The sequence below is a fragment of the Periplaneta americana genome, chromosome 15, assembly GCF_040183065.1.
Source record: "Periplaneta americana isolate PAMFEO1 chromosome 15, P.americana_PAMFEO1_priV1, whole genome shotgun sequence".
Classification (NCBI taxonomy): Eukaryota; Metazoa; Arthropoda; class Insecta; order Blattodea; family Blattidae; genus Periplaneta; species Periplaneta americana.
Window position 1 is genome coordinate 77,205,279 of NC_091131.1, and position 18,225 is coordinate 77,223,503.

The 18,225-nt window shown below is 35.7% G+C and overlaps 1 protein-coding gene across 2 annotated transcripts; it reads left to right on the forward strand.

Annotated features, from left to right (window-relative positions):
- The first annotated feature begins 546 nt into the window (after window positions 1-546).
- LOC138715142 (hemolymph lipopolysaccharide-binding protein-like) lies at window positions 547-17,664 on the forward strand. Of its 2 annotated transcripts, none has more exons than XM_069847692.1 (5): window positions 547-679; window positions 2,893-3,049; window positions 3,411-3,534; window positions 9,350-9,619; window positions 15,797-17,664. In XM_069847692.1, exons 2-5 carry the CDS (start codon window positions 2,921-2,923, stop codon window positions 15,961-15,963), a joined length of 690 nt encoding a protein of 229 aa, XP_069703793.1. In that variant the 5' UTR covers window positions 547-679; window positions 2,893-2,920; the 3' UTR covers window positions 15,964-17,664. The 2 variants fall into 2 exon arrangements, with proteins under 2 accessions (XP_069703793.1, XP_069703794.1); XM_069847693.1 differs by having other exon boundaries at window positions 3,417-3,534.
- Window positions 17,665-18,225: the final 561 nt, after the last annotated feature.

Genomic DNA, 18,225 nt, shown 5'->3' on the forward strand with positions numbered 1-18,225 from the left:
TCTGCGAAGATCGTTGTCTTTACTATTCTTGACCCCACATTAATTCCTCCTACTGTTTGTTGTTTCCATAATGTAATCATGTCATCAATGTATAAATTAAAAAGAATGGTTGACATTGGGCAACCTTGTCTAATACCTACGGGGAATAAATTAAACGATAATATCATGTTAGTACTTATATTTATACAACCAAAATTCGCAATTAATAATTTGAACATTCTGCCATAGCAGACTGTCTGAATAACAAAGAATACTATACAAATTTAAATGTCTTGATAAAATACTGTAACTGAAGATTAATCTGATGTTAATTATTTATACAACTGGCCTTAAAAGAAGTGGAGTAATAACCTTGGCAAGTGCAGTATTGCTGACAGTTCTAAATGTTCCTATCATTTGAAAGACAGTTAATTATGCTCGATTCTGAATCTCTGTCTAAGAAGTCCTTGAGAATAAAATACTCTCTTTCTTAAAAGTAGACAAAAAATGTATGTGTTATGTTGAATTACGCAATTTTTATTTCGTTTTAGTGAAACATTAATTTCTGCTGGATATCTGTCTAATGAATGCTAGATTATTCTACAAGTCGCCAGCACGTTGCACATATCTTCATATGTTGAGGTTCAGTAGCATTCGCAATTTGGAAGCAACTTAGCAGACAGCTGTATATCCTTTGCTGGTGAGTACGTTAACAAAACATTTACATTAAATCATCACAAAATCACTACAATTATTGCAGCAAGCCTATATGTCAGTATCCCTGATAATAACACTGATTTTTCCTAAACTATCGTACAGATTTCGTTCGTATTCATTATCAACGAGTTAGAGTAAAACAATGGTGAAATAAATACTCCAAATCACTTTTATTTTCTTCGTGATTTTTGTATAGTGTAGAATAATTTGACAATTTAAAAGCTACATTTCACATCAAAAATAAAATAAAATATTTCTCAAAACAACTTGTTCACCTTCTACATAATTATAGGTCATTCGTTATCTCGTGAAACCAAATGCTCGCGTGCGCTGTAGCAGTTAATAAGAAACTTATGGTGGGGATAAGTGAGCGCGCTTGCTGCAAGTAGAAGCGTAGCGAGAAAGGGAAGCTTCTCAGTCACCTTTCTTCTTCCCCTGACAGGCAGGTAGGTTTCAGGAGATAACGAATGACTTGTATCATTTTCTCATTAAGATTTTAGTCTGTTAGCTCTTTCCAAGCAAAAGGTTCCTTTTCAAATAATATCACTATCAATTTTTCGAAAGCATAGCTTTCTCCAATAAAATATTAGCTCTTTTTTGGGTATAAACCAAATTTCTAAAATATACGCCACACTGTTAATTAGTAAAGTTCATCTGCTGTCGTCTCACGATTTTATTTACAGTTCATGTTCCCTATTCCGAATTTCGTCTAATTTCTGAAACTTCTTGTAAAACAATAGCAGCATTCTCATCATTTTCTACTGACTTAGGTCTACAACATTTTTTTTTTTACGTGGCACGGAACCGGTCTCTCTAAATTTGTTTACAAACTTCTACAATGACAACAAATAGCATACCTCAATCTATTTATAGTAAGTACCGATACTAAATCATCTCAGTGTGTTGGAACAGTTCTATTACATTTATAGTAACACTGAATAAGGCTGGTTCGCAAGTTATAGACAGAAAGAGATTTTGTTATGAATTTTCAATAATAATAATAATAATAATAATAATAATAATAATAATAATAATAATAATAATAATAATAATAATAATAATAATAATTTCTAAATACATCACATGAGTAGATTCCTTCAATATAGGACAATTTGTTTCATCATTAATTGAACAATCTCTATCGTCAATTATTACATTTATCAACAGATTTTAATTGTGTTAAAGCACTAACAGTTAAGGCAAATAGAATAAAAACAGTCTTGGAAACATTTAGTGAAATAAAATTGAAACCTAAGTTTCTGTGGAAATAAATCCTATTATTTTACGAACAAAATCATAGGGTATATTCTTATTTTTCTATGAACTTACTTCTTAACAAATTAGGAATTCCAAATTGCTCGTGAATTTTCAATAACGCTACACACTCAGAATCAGAATAAATATAAATTCTTCGATTTATCTAAAATGATTACAATTTAACATGGTGTGATTTACAGGGCAATTAGAACAGAGATACAATTTTGAAGAAGGGAATAGAAAGACAACGTGTCATTACTTCATATGCGAAATAAATGTTGGATTGTACATATGAACGTTCCAGAACCGTAGTGGGCCAAACACCATTTACTAACACCGTAGAAAACAAGCGTTAAAATGAAGTTATTACCATAATTCAATGGAAACATATAGCTAGTAATATAAAGTATACACATTAAAACTAAACTATAGTACTCGTATTCACTTAACTTTAACCCTTGCTTTCTCCGTTTTAATAAATAGCGCTTGGCCCACTATGGCTCTGAACCCTTCATATAATGTTGATAGTGATAACTGCTGTAAGTAGCATTAAATAAGAAAGAAAGCAAAAGGATTATTCGAAAGAATAATATTTTGAAATCAATCAAGTGTATAAAGCCATTTGTAACCACCCCGACTACTTAAATAACCTTCTTAACCATCATCTTGTTAATCTAAAGATCAAGGGAGAAACAACTTCAGAAATTTTACAACATTTTTATCATCAGCAGAGAAAATGCCCAATTTTCTCCTTTTCTGAGACAAGAAAACTAAGATCGAATGAATCAATGTAAGATTGATTCGTAAATTATAGCATGTTCAACGAAAATGTAATCATTTCAAGAATTGAATCCAATAATTGTAAAGAAAAAAGGTGGGCCTATAATATTATTTCTCTACATAATATAGAATTTTTATACATTTTAAACATACTTTCAGAGAGTTTGACTCCGATCTTAAGAAGAGAATGAAGCTCACTCTAATGCTGGTTTGTGCTGTACTATGGATTGCATCAAGCCATAGTTCTTGCTTATCTCCGAACATTAAATTCTCTCTGACAAGTCGAAAAAACCAAACCGGACACTGGATTGCTCAGGTAATGCATTTTTGTCAAATTTCATGGGCTGTCATGCACTCTAATGTATTCATTTCTTCCATGTAGTTATGAAGGTATTTTATCACTTGCATTCAGAGTAAATGATGTGATAATATAATGTGTGGAGCAATGATAAAATTATAAATATAGGAGAAAACGAAGCAATAGAATAAAATTTGCCAGATACCTATCTATATAATCTGCTGGTGATCGATTGGCTGTTCATTCTTACGAGAAGTTGTCAACTGATTGGGTATACTATTCCACACAGAATATCTTCCCACTAATAAGACAAAGTCACTCCGTGTTTCAAAATTAAAATGTCGCTCTGTATTATTAAGAAAATCTGTATTTAATTAAGGTGCAGTTGCAACGAGGAGATGGTACTTCATCTGGAACATCGGCACCGCTATCGGTAGAAATTGAACATAATACCATCGCTTGTGAAGGTTCTACAGCCATTCAGGTGATAGCAACACTAGTAGGTAAGATTTGCTACAATCTTAATTACAACTATTTCTTTCTTACGAGGAAAAAGTCTGAACGGAAAAACTGAGGTTTTAATCAAACGCATGAATGTGGAGGCTTAACGTAAATAGAATCATGGTGTAGATAGTTATACAATTTTTCAAGTAAAATTAAGTAAATTTCTGAAACGATACTGTTTTTAAGTTACTGGGTTATTACCAATTATACGTAATCTAGTTACTCTAGTAAAATTCAACTGTATTTTACTGGTATTACTCGACCGAGGCGAGTAGAGCCACGGGCGTAATGTGAACTATCGCGATGCGGTATTACGAACGCAGGAGTAGTAACGCCACGGCTCCGGGCTGCAGGACTCCACTGGCCTTGGTCGAGTAATACCTAGATAATATTTATATCACCATTATATTTACATGAGGTACACGGCAGCGTTGCGGTTAAGGTGTTGCGGGACAAGCCGTAAAGACGCTGGTTCAACTCCCGATTGCATCATGGATCTTGTTCCTATAACCTAACTCTTCAGGCCTCACTGTGATCTTAGCGTTTACTCAAAATCTATCAGAAATGAAGAATAACTAGAGTGTTCTTGGGAGAAAATAAGGCCACTAAGTGACATCCTTATTCATATTCAGAGATGTCTCAAAGCTCAAGTCCCTACTACACACTAGGAAGCTTTGGACATGTATGCTTGAAACACGGCCTTCTTCAGAAACTATTTTTTCTAAAAACCATGACATCACGATGCAGCACTGAAATAAGAAGGCAGTGTCCTAATGCAGTTTCATTACTGGTTGTGTGGAAAAGATAACTGCCTAATATATTACAATAATGTTTAAAATATTGTAAAAAAAGGTACTAAAAATGTCAATGTTCAAAGTTAACGTGTTATTATAGATTATATTTACATTATTTCACTTCCAAATCATCTTCAGATTTCATAAACCCCATTTGCTGATGAGGTATCCATGTTTGTTTAGTGTATTTATTTTATTTTAGTGGGTTATTTTACGACGCTTTATCAACATCTTTGTTTATTTAGCGTCTGAATGAGATGAAGGTGATAATGCCGGTGAAATGAGTCCGGGGTCCAGCACCGAAAGTTACCCAGCATTTGCTCATATTGGGTTGAGGGAAAACCCCAGAAAAACCTCAACCAGGTAACTTGCCCCGACCGGAAATCGAACCCGGGCCACCAGGTTTCGCGGCCAGACGCGCTGACCGTTACTCCACTTGTTTAGTGTACAAGTAATAAATCAAGCAAGCATTTAGTTTACTTGCTGCTACGTTCTTAATTGCTATGCACTATGTAGCTTTGAATTATGACTTCTGAAGTCATTTCCGACTTTTTAGACAACTACCTTAGTCACTACATCCGAGAATGTAGCTTTGAGACAAGGCCTCAGTGCCGATTTTTTCGTGAAGGGGAGGTCTTAATACTCCGCTACCTTAAGGATTTTTGGGGGTCTGTATTGGTATATTTTATGTATAATATTTTATCGGTTTATTTATCCTATATATATTTTTATAATCATTCCTAAAAGTAGATCTTTAAGACTAGGCAAGCGTGTTACAAATTGACTATTGAGGTGCGATAGAGGGCGAAAAATACTTTTAACACTTGTGCGAAGAGTACAGACCGATTATTTAGTTCTGACAGCTCAGCGACGCGAAAGAGTTGAAATAATAGGAGTACTGGGGAGAGCTCCGGACATCCAATCGCTCCGAAGGCAAGCGAGTGACTAACCCAAACATTCCTTGGCGTAACTAAATGGACTCGCCTGACCCAGGCGTACATCTCCGGCGACTCTCAGGACTAAATAATCGTACTGTACTTGTAACATTGACTTTCAGTTGTCAATTGTTCCCCACCAGATGTCACACAGTAATAATCGTAACTGATCAATAAAACAGTTCAAACAATTGCAGACCTACTTTTAAAAATTGAATATTTCTGTTAAGAAATGTATGCAGATGAAATAAATTTGTTCAACAGTTATTTTATTAATATTAATATATATTTAACAATGTCACATAAATACTATACAAGTGCGCCAATCTGAAAAAAATAAAAAGCAAACTTCCTCTTTCTCCTAGTAAAGTCGCGATGTGACAATTGCAGTTAAGGCGACTATAAATAAAATCAAATAAGAAATCCTCTCCTTGGTGTCAATCAAGGTCAGAAAAGAATGAAAAGAAATAATTTTGATTTTATTGAAGTGGTACTATTGTGAAATAATTTAACATCAATAACAATACAAGAGAATTTAGTGCTGTAATCTGAACTACACAATTGTATTACAATTTGTAAGAATTAAAGGGAATGTGAAATAGTGTAGAAAACTGATTCCATCTGTGACTTCAACATATCAAAATTAGTAAAAATACATAATGTCAACAAGAATAAATTATAAATTAGTGTTGTAAACATAATTGGTTACTTGCAAAATGTTATTAAAATGTATAAGGAGGAACGTGAACTGTGTATTTCTTTTTTGAATTCAGAATGCCGTAATCATCAAAATACACTCATTTTCTTGCAAACCCCAGAAACATGCAGCCCAGTGATTATTAATGCAAATTCGCATACATCGATAGTAGCGGGTGTCCGCCTGGAAAAAAGTTTCATTTATTAAGGCGCCGTTTGAAAAGTTGCATGGGAAAGTAACAGCGCGCTTAGCGGTGAGTAAGGGTGTCACCTTTCGGCAATAAAATCTCACGACTAACAATTTACATTGCAAATTTAATTTATTGACTTGCCTTATACAAAGTACTCAACCGTTGACTGCTAGAAATATAGAACCATAATTTTTGTAAGAGTTCTTCGTAACATACGTGTATCATAAATGAAGACCAGGTCTACCTACTGTAATATATAGGCCTACTCCATTTCCATGAACTAAACTAAACTGCACTGCATGGAGGTAATGTAATAGAGAATGTTACAGCGCTCTGAAAAGATTCAGAACTCTAAATGGATTTAATATGCCGTCATAGTGGAAGGTTATACAAAATTGAAGATATTCCGCAAGATTTTCTTCGGAATTTTGTTCACTCCCTAGAAGAGAGAATATGAATGATACAGAATAAAAATTGCGATCATACCCGAATGTTTTGAAAGTAGTTTATACCTGAATGAAAAAAAAACTGCAATAATAAATCTCCTTGGAGAGGTTGAAAAATTCAAATACCTGGTAGCAACAGTAACTAATATAAATGATACTCGGGAGGAAATTAAACACAGAATAAATATGGGAAATGCCTGTTATTCGGTTGAGAAATTTTATCATCCAGTCTGCTGTCGAAAAATCTGAAAGTTAGAATTTATAAAACAGTTATATTACCGGTTCTTCTTTGTGGTTGTGAAACTTGGACTCTCACTCTGAGAGAGGAACATAGGTTAAGGGTGTTTGAGAATAAGGTGCGTAGAAAAATATTTGGGTCTAAGAGGGATGAAGTTACAGGAGAATGGAGAAAGTTACATAACACAGAACTGCACGCATTGTATTCTTCACCTGACATAATTAGGAACATTAAATCCAGACGTTTGAGATGGGCAGGGCATGTAGCACGTATGGGCGAATCCAGAAATGCATATAGAGAGTTAGTTGGGAGGCCTGAGGGAAAAAGACCTTTGGGGAGGCCGAGACGTAGATGGGAGGATAATATTAAAATGGATTTGAGGGAGGTGGGATATGATGATAGAGACTGGATTAATCTTGCTCAGGATAGGGACCAATGGCGGGCTTATGTGAGGGCGGCAATGAACCTCCGGGTTCCTTAAAAGCCAGCAAGTAAGTTGGCTAAGTAATAATTTTCTATAAACTTATTCTTTTACAAAGTTAGAAAGCTTTCAAAACTGTTTTGAATGTTGAGTAATCGTATAGGCTATTTTTATGGACACGGATAAATATAATTATTCTATTCATACAAAGAATATTGCATTGATATTCAATAACATTAATATTTTCTACTTGGTTATATAACGACGCTGTAACAACTACTGTACTAGGTTATTTAGCTTCGATGAAATTGTGATAGCGAGATGGTATTTCAAGAGATGAGGTCGAGGTTTCGCCATAGAATAACTGACATTTGCCTTACGGTTGGGGAAACTTCGGAAAAACTCAACCAGGCAATCAGCCCAAGCGGGGATCGAACCCACGCCCGAGAGCAACTCCTGATCAGTAGGCAAGCGCCTTAACCGACTGAGGTACGCCGGCGCCTATCATTAATATTAAGATACTCATTTTCCAATTTAGTTTAGTATTGCATTGCAGTAACACAGAATGAAGTACTAGGCTCTCAACTCTTAAGTTCAGTAAGGAAAGGCAATTGTGATTCATAATTTTATTTACTGACATGAATAATATGAGAAGCACTATTGTTTTCGAAGACATTGGGAGATTGTACCCTTTGTGCTTATCTTACGTATGTAACCTAAAGCGTGTTTCAGATTTGGCTTTTTCTCCTACGGATGTTTCACATTCAATATTGTTTTCAACGTATTGCCCACCTAAGCATGTAGAAATTTCCATCCTCGTGTTGTGCGTCTAATCTTCCTTACGGATAATAATTTATTGTAATTCAAATATATCTGCTCCAAATTAAACCTAATGTGTGTAATACAGATTTTTTCTTTGCAAATCTTTCACAACTTCTCTTATTATTAAATCACAATATGTTAAATTGTCCCCCAGGGAACATTCAACCCCTGAAGGGAGCGTTCCCTGGGTGGTGGAAGGAAAATCCTACCAGATACCATAGGGTAGACCAAATAAATCTAATAAGTACTTTAAGATCAACGAAAAGCTTATTTTTAGGACTTTATAGATCCTGAAACAACCTTATTTAATGAGATATAAATATGGAGAACTTTCATACAAAGTAATAAGGTAAAATACTCAATGGATTCAGATATCGTAATGGCCGATCAAATGTTTGGGGATAAAAAATTCTTAACTACTCGTACATTAGAAATAACACGGCTATCCCATTACATAGTAAACACCGACACATAATTCTTAGCAAATCAAGACATCATCATCTTGAAATGGTGACGAGGATGGAATTTTCGACAACGTTCTCCTTCTCGTTTATTGTGCGCTAGCCTTTACTCGACAACCCTTGCACTTTGTGGCTTTCTTATCTTGTTTTACATTTTCATAATAAACTTCTACATGAAACAGTACCATAGAAATATGTAATTTAAAAGTCTATAAGCGCACAGATCTTATAAACTATCTACCAAAAAGTAATTGGGCACTGTTTTTGCCCCTTGGAAACCTCGTGGTACCACCTCTTGTTGCTATAACAGCAGCCACCCTGTCAGGCATGCTCTCCACTAGTTTGTGTAGGATATCCACTGAAATGCGTCGCCATTCCTCTTGCAACATGGCGCTCAGTTGGACAATGGAAGTTGGTCCCAAGTTTCGGCGGCTACTATGCAGTGGTATGCATACAATAATTCTCAATGGTTGGACTGGCCTGCACAGAGTCCTGATCTCATTCTCTTTGAGGACCTTTGGGACGATTTGGGCCGGCGATTGAGGTCTCGGGAGATGCGGCCAACTTCCATTGACCAACTGAGTGCCATATTGCAAGACGAATGGCGACGAATTGTAGTGGATATCCTACACAATCTAGTGGAGACAGGGTGGCTGCTGTTATAGCAACAAGAGGTGGTATCACGAGATTCTAAAGGGAGAAAAACAGTGCCCAATTACTTTCTGGTGGATAGTGTATTTTGTAGTTGATGAACATTCATATACTGTTTTCGGAGTGAAATAAAGCAGTGTCTTTGTAACTTATTTTCAGCACCACCACCAAAAGCGCATCCAGGCTACGAACTATTCCCAGGGGTGGGGTACTACAAACTGCACACCAAGTCCGCTGTGTGGGAGGAGGCCATCAGAATCTGCGAGCAGGAGGGCGCCCATCTTGGCATTATTAACTCAGATGAGGAAAGTCAAGTAATGGGTAACTTGCTGGCTCGACATCCCAAACTTGTAGATGTTGTCCACCAGGGCGTAGCCTTCCTCGGCTTCCACGATATGTATGTGGAGGGCCAGTATGTCACCATTTTCGGTACAGCATTTACTACTCATTATTAGTATTATCAATAATAATATTATTGTTTAGTAGTAGTAGTAGTAGTAGTAGTAGTAGCAGCAGTAGCAGTAATAGCAGTAGCACTTATCACTAGAGACCGGACTTTTATGTAATATCAAGGTATGAAATATGTACATATTTATGTAAGAAAAATAAGCCGAATACGTACCAAAGTATGTAAAAATCATGGAAATATTTAATATGAATATCTGACAGGTATAGGATGGTAAGACTCTCCAGTTGTGATTTCATAGAGCACCGGACTTTTTTTACCGCACACTTGACACATTATTTTTTTCCATCTGTAGTGAAAGCTTCGTCCATTGCAGTCCATGATTTTATTTTTGTCGTTAGGGTTGAAGATACAGGGGCCATTTTAGTTAGTTAAAAGCAGTAGATAAACTCACTTGCATTTTATACTGTAAGTACTAAAACTAGAGAACTGAGTGAAATGAATGACACAACAGTAGCGCAAGCACTGTTTCGCTTTACTGGATTAGGAGAAAATAAGAGGAGATGTGGGACACATGCATTTTAGCTGCTCCCTGCAAGAAACAACGTACCTACTAAAATTTCAAACTAGGCCTATAGGCATTTTCAAACTATTGTTTGAAAAGTGACATTCCTGTCTCATTGAGAAGGGTAGGATATTCCAGCCGAGAACGATACTTTCTATTTGCTCGGAAAATCCCATTTCCGTATAGGTCTGCTAAATTTAAAGTACAGAGGTCAAACAATAACCTGAAAAGCTATTTATTTCAATCTTTCAACATATTTCCAGTTTGTTCCTTTACTCCAGCTTCTTTTCAAAAGTCGGCTACTTTATTGCGCCTCATGTCAAACTTGACACGGGTTTTTCCTGGAAGAATAATTAGGAAGAGGGTGGGTAAGGTTGCAAACTGCATGGGAACATCTGGTTAAGACGTGTGCAGAACAATTATTATATCCTTTCTTGGGTAGGTAAAAAGGCTTTTTAAATCTGTGTATTTCAAATTGTAAACTTCCCCAGCAGAAGTTATTTTTTTCCCCTTTTAGAGAAGTAATAATGAATAAAACCCCTAAATACGTAGATTTATGTAATACCAAGAAATAATATGTAATGTGGAGTAAATATGTAAAAATGTGTAGCATCAAATTTTAATATATTAATTGTAATTACTAGATTCGCAAAGATTTGTTATTTATATACGGTTAAGTTGAAAGGAATATAATATGTAATTATATAAAAATCCGGTTCCTACTTAACACTAGAGCTTCATTATGTTACATGAACACGGACAATTCTGTTCCCTCGGAGGAGGGGACGGTTGAGGAGTTAGTACCTGCACTCTTCCTATAAAGGTGCTGATTGTAAGAACAGTTGGGAGGAGAATATTATACACTATTCATATTTACAAATATAATACATCTAGTACATAAAATATGGCTAAGAGTAAGAATGTTACCGTGCATTCATATATTTACTTTATATATAGGCCTACACGAGTTACGACGTTCTACCACAGGTTTGCGTACAACATAACTGGATGGACGGATATTTATTAACTACGAATCGGTTTTTACCCGGTGACAGTTACAGATAACAAAACAGATAATTAAATGTACAATAGTGGCAAAAAAACCGGACCGACCCTTGTAGCTGATTTCAGAGCCTTGTACACTCCAGAGCACGATAGACTGGTAACTAAGACTTTCGTAGTTCGAATCCTGCCTGACAAGGAAGTTCTTTTTTTTTTTTTATTCCCAATACTTTTCGACTGCTGGTAAAATTCATGTTCTGGGAATAATAAGTTAATTAAGTAGTAAAATATCGCTCAATCGAAAAGTATTGGGAATAAATTTGAATATAAGGAACATAAAAAAATTTCCTTCCCAGGCAGGATTCGAACCACGAAAGTCTTAGTTACCAGTCTATCGTGCTCTGGAGTGAACAAGGCTCTGAAATCAGCTGCAAGGGTCGGTCCGGTTTTTTTGCCACTACTGTACATTTTTAAGTAGCGTTCTGCCAAATGACAGGTCTTTCACTGCAAACCCAGCATTCTACAATATTTCCTATTGTCATATTTTCTGCTTTCTCTTAGTCTCCGCATATGATCCATGTAACTTAATGTCGACTATCATGTGAAATGTTATTCTTCTGTCCCGAACTCTAATCCCGTTCACCATTTCTTCCAGTGCATCTTTCAATAGGTAGTTTCTTCTCAGCCAGTAACCCAACCAATTCCTTCTTCTCTTTTTGATCAGTTTCAGCATCATTCTTTCTTCATCCACTCTTTCCCACACAACTTCATTTATTATTCTATCTGTCCATTTCACACGCTCCTTCCTTCATCATATTCACATTTCAAACACTTCTATTCGCTTCTCTTCACTTCGTCGTAATGTCCATGTTTCTGCTCCCTACAATGCCACACTTCATACAAAGTACTTCACTAGTTTCTTCCTTGTTTGTTTTTCAGAGGTCCGCAGAAGATGATCCATTTTTCCATTAAAAGCTTCCTCTGCCATTTCTATCTTACCTTTGACTTCTTGACAGCAGTTCATGCTACTGCTTATAGTACACCCCAAGTATCTGAAGCTGTTCACTTGCTCTTTTAGTTTTCGCACGTTTACCTTCCGTATTTTTCTTCCGAAAACCATGGTCTTCGTCTTATTTTCATTTATTTTCATCACATACTGCTCACAGCTGTCATTTAGCTCCAATAGCATATCCCTTAGTATCATCTCCTCTTGTGCTAACAACGCCATTTCATTAACAAATCGTACGAATTTTATTCTTCTTCCTCCTATTATCACCTGTCCATTTTCTGAAAACATTTCTTGACTAAATCCTCCAAGTAGATGTTGAGCAGGATAGGTGATAAAGGGTATCCTTGTCGTACTGCATTATCTATTTTACTTCCTTCAGACATTTCTTCTCCTATCCTTACTTTAGCTCGTTGTTTCATATAAATATTACTGAATAGCCTCCTGTCTTTCCAATCTACACCTACGAGTATTTTCTCCAGGATTCCCATCAGTTTATTGCAATCCACTCTGTCAAACGCCATTTATAGGCCCACAAAATACTATATACATTTATTTATTGTTTTCTATGTAGGCCTACGCTTCGCCGATTTTTCATAGCAATCCAATTGCATCTCTCGTACCTTTTCCTTTTCTGAAGTCAAACTGCTCTTCTTCTAATTGTCCTTCCACATTAGAAAAAAAACGTCTATTCAGTATACATAGGAGAATCTTCGCGAGTGGAATATCAGACTGTTAGTCCTGAACTCATTACATTTCTTGGCATTATTTTTCTTTGGTATTGGCAGAAACACTGTCTCTGTGACATCTTCAGGCCATTCTCCTTTCTCATATATTTCGTTGCATAATAATAGAATTTCCTTTTTATTCTGTATGGTTATGAAACTTGGACCCTCACTTTGAGAGAGGAACAAAGGTTAAGGGGTGTTCGAGAATGAGGTGCTTGGTAAAATATTTGGGGCTAAGAGAGATGGAGTTACAGGAGAATGGAGAAAGTTACACAAGGCAGAACTGCATGCATTGTACGAGGTAGAGTCAAAAAGTAAAATTAGTAATTGTTTTACTAATTGAGTATGTACAATAAGACTAGAAACACTTCATCACTTTTAACATAGTATAACAGGAACCCCTTTAACTTCGCTCTAGAATATGCCACTAGGAAGGTTCAGGATAACAGACAGGGTTTGAAATTGAACAGGTTACATCAACTTATTGTCTATGCGGACGACGTGAATATGTTAGGAAAAAATCCACAAACGATTAGGGAAAACACGAAAATTTTACTTGAAGCAAATAAAGCGATAGATTTGAAAGTAAATTCCGAAAAGACAAAGTATATGATTATGTCTCGTGACCAGAATATTGTACGAAATGAAAATTAAAAAAATTGGAGATTTATCCTTCGAAGAGGTGGAAAAATTCAAATATCTTGGAGCAACAGTAACAAATGTAAATGACACTCGGGAGGAAATTAAACGCAGAATAAATATGAGAAAGGTCTGTTATTATTCGATTGAGAAGCTTTTGCCATCTAGTCTGCTGTCAAAAAAGTCTGAAGGCTAGAATTTATAAAACAGTTATATTACCTGTTCTTCTGTATGGTTGTGAAACTTGGACTCTCACTTTTAGAGAGGAACAGAGATTAAGGGTGTTTGAGAATAAGGTTCTTAGGAAAACATTTGGGGCTAAGAGGGATGAAGTAACAGGAGAATGGAGAAAGTTACACAACGCAGAACTGGACACATTGTATTCTTCACCTGACATAATTAGGAACATTAAATCCAGACGTTTGAGGTGGGCAGGACAATAGCACGTATGGGCGAATCCAGAAATGCATATAGAGTGTTAGTTAGGAGATCGGAGGGAGACATACGTTTTGGGAGGGCGAGACGTAGATGGGAAGATAGTATTAAAATGGATTTGAAGGAGGTGGAATATTACAGGTACTGGATTAATCTTGCACAGGATAGGGACCAACGGCGGGCTTATGTGAGGGCGGCAATGATCCTTCGGGTTCCTTGAAAGAAAGAAAGAAAGAAAGAAAGAAAGAAAGAAAGAAAGAAAGAAAGAAAGTAAGTAAGTAAGTAAGTAAGTAAGTAAGTGAGTATAACAGGAACCCTTGCATTGAACGTAGTTGTGATTATGTTGAAAAGTGATAAAGTGTTTGTAGTCTTATTGTACATATTCAAATAATAAAACAATTATTAAGGTTTCTTTTTGACTCTCCTTCGTATTCCTCAAATGACATAAATAGAAACGTTAAATCCAGACGTTTGAGATGGGAACACGTATGGGTGAATTCAAAAATGCATAAAGAATGTTAATTGGAAGACCTGAGGGAAAAGGACCTTTTGGTGAGGCCGAGACATAGATACGAGTGTCATATTAAAATGCATTTGAGGGAGGTAGGATATGATGGTAGGGACTGGATTAATCTTGCTGAGGATAGGGACCGATGGCGGGCTTATGTGAGGGCGGCAGATTCCTTAAAAGCATCTGCAAGTAAGTCCATATAAAGAACGCTATACAGTATGCGAATAAGAGGGATCGAGTGAATTGGACTCTCAGGGTTCGGTCATCCGTGGTAGGAAGGAATAATACCTTCAAGATAAGTCCAGAATACAATTACCTCTAGTTATGAGACTATTAAACGTTTCCAAACAACGCACAGGCCATGAGAAATAAATATAATTATATATCCACCACACACATACACAACACATCTAACCACTCCATACAAAACAAACATGCTGCATTCAGGACAATGGTATACAGATTACTCAACATACCCATGAACCAACAACACTACAATGGAGAAGTGAGCACAATCAAATACATAGCACAAGAAAACGGATACAATCCAAACATAATAGACAACATCATAAGAAAGACAAAACAAAAACTTAACACACACAAAAACACGCAAAACACAACACAAACACAAGAACACAAGAAATACATCACACTAACATACGAAAACAAAAGCACACACAAGATCGCATCTTCATTCAGAAAGCAGAAATACAACATAACATACAGAACAGAAAACACAATACAAAGACATCTCAACACACAAAAAACACAAACAAATAAATACGACCACACAGATGTATACAAACTCACATGTAATGGTTGCGATAAGTTCTACATAGGACAAACAGGCAGATCATTCCAAACACGCTACAAAGAACACATTAAAGCAATAACCAGAGGACACAAGACAGCTACATACGCCGATCACATAACCAATGCTAATCATACAATAACATAAATACGGACATGGAAATCCTACACATACAACCCAAGAACCAAAAACTCAATACACTAGAACAATACGAAATATACAAACACAATAAAACACGTCCCGATCAAATTCTCAACACACAGATCAATTTCAGTACAAACACACTATTTGACTCCACTCTTCAACACCTTTCAACAATCAAACACACCCACATAACAGGCAGAGAAGTTCGAGATGACGCCGTGATATAGTAGGCTCTGAGGATGGTGCGTGAAGCACTGAAACAGCTGTAAGCCGCAAAAATCTCACATAATTAACACGAGTAAATACACTAGGTAATCAATTAATTATAATTACATATATGCGCGTCAATTTTATTTCAGGCGAACCCCTGAATTCTACAGGATATGTCAAATGGAATTCGAACCAGCCTGATAACGCGGGAGGTAATCCTGGAGAGGACTGTGGTTCTGTACTTACAAATGGAAAACTGAACGATCTGCCATGTAGAGCGAAAGAAGCCTTCATCTGCGAGCAAGAGATTTGGTAGAAGTGCAAGAATTCAAATGTATCGTTAACCAATTCTATTGTGGCCTTAAGACCTGAATTTATACTTTGATCACTGTATTAGTCGTGGTCTCATTGTTCGAAGTGAAGACTTGAGCTTCTCTATGCTAGTTATGCTTTCCCCGTTTTTCAATCGTGCTGAGCTCTATACATATTAAGGAAAGAAAAAAAGTGTTCTTTACAATATCAGATAGATATATAATAAGTCGTGAATAAGCTTTGCTAATGGATACAAATGAGACTGTATTTCTTACAATAGTGAGGAGATATTTTATTCGTAACAATATAAGAAACATTTACAAATTATGTACTAATGTAGGTTTATATGTAGCGCCTATGTAAGTACTATCTCAATGCTCTTGAACAGCAACATTTTATGTCAATAAAAATTAACAAAAATGGTATTTTAACTTTACCCCTATAAAATAAATCTTTCCTAATCATCTACAAACACATCTTATGTTAAGGAATGGATTCGATCCTTGCAAGAAAATATTAAATACCCGCATCTGTCACATATTTATTCTTTATCAAGATATTAATAATGTATTACAATGCAAGGTTGGAAAGTGCTTTTTACAAAACCCCAAGAAAAGTTTGAAAAACGAGCAGAAATTTTATAATGCGCTTCAGAAACGTGTTATGTGCAGTATTTTTTGCACGATAATATAATTTGAAAATAATATTTTCAAAAATCTTAGTACATATAGGGTAAAGTTGCCTAATTCCGTGATACCCCTAATCCCGTGATACTTTTTTTTTAAATGAATGTCAAAGTTTTGCCGTTCGACCATAGCGCCAGACATCTTTCTCGAAACAGTGCATCTTTCGCCTACTTTTGAGACATCGGTGAACTTTCAAGCAAGATACCCAATCCCGTAACATTCAGTGAAAAAAAACGTATCACGGAATTAGGCAACTTTACCTTACAGTAAGTACATTATACTATGAACAGCTGATTGAAGGTTAGGAGTCTGGCCAACGTACAAACTTCACCATCAACTTTAATGTGAAGAAGTAAAAATGATTCAGATATCGGTACTTGTAATATTTCGTGTTCAATTGGAATAAAATTTATATTTATTTTTGTTAAGTGAAGTTTGAATTGTTTAAATATAATTCAGTACATTTAAAATACAGCGATTTGTTTCGTATAATGTAGGCTATATTAATTAATACTGCCTTTTGCATATGAATTTGACATGCACTGTAGGATTGTAGCATACGTAGAAGGTAGTAGTTTTCATTACTACTCTAGAGCAGTGATTTGTAATATTTCAACATACTTATACCTACCAATGTTGATAACTCTGAATTCAGTAAAATCATTTTTCAATCGGGCAGACCGTTTGCTGTAACGACGAGAAAACACACTATCGTACAAGAAAAGTTTTTTTTTTTTTTACTCTACTGTGAAATTGAATATTTTTATGTACGCTACGATGTTGCTGTTCAACACCATCCCTATACTGTATACATACAATATACACGGTGTTAAAATAGTATTTTACTTTAAGAGGAGGTAGTGCTAATCAAAATAAGAGCAAAAATCTTAATATTGTTTTTAAAATCAATATTTTTAAGACAAAATTGTGTAAAATTGGTATTGTAACAACAGAAATCTTCTAATGTGATTTCTTTGTTCATTTCTCATTGTAATGTATTAAACAAAAGCTTAAATGGGTGTGGAGTCATTAATTGTTCCCGCTATCCAGTAATATTTGCTATGCAACCCATATCAATTATGTATCATATGATGTGGTTGGTTGGAAATATGGATATGAATGAGACTGAAGTTTATGAAGTGGACAGATGAAATAAATGAAGCTGTGGTAGAAAAAGTGGGTAAAGATCATTTCAAACACGTTACAAAGAACACATCACAGCCATAACAAAATTACAAAACACTTCCACATATGCAGAACACGTCACAAATGCTAACCACACCCACAGAGACATCAACACAGACATGGAAATACTACACATCCAACCAAAAAGCCAGAAACTAAACACATTAGAACAATATGAAATATACAGACACACGAAAACACACACCCAACGAAATTCTCAATACACAACTCAATTTCAGAACACACACACTCTTTGACTCTACAATATACCACACGAACACACCCTCACAGGAAATAAAACAAGAGGCGCCAAGACCAACAACGACCAGTTCTAAGGAGACCCATAAATAGGTCGAAATGTGGTGTTATGCCGATGTTACGCCAACTTATTCTTA

Coding starts and splice junctions, on each gene's coding strand:
- LOC138715142 (XM_069847692.1), top strand. CDS start 2,921: ATGAAGCTCACTCTAATGCTGGTTTGTGCTGTACTATGGATTGCATCA. Junction 3,050..3,410: donor CCGGACACTGGATTGCTCAG/GTAATGCATTTT, acceptor TATTTAATTAAG/GTGCAGTTGCAACGAGGAGA. Junction 9,620..15,796: donor CCAGTATGTCACCATTTTCG/GTACAGCATTTA, acceptor ATTTTATTTCAG/GCGAACCCCTGAATTCTACA.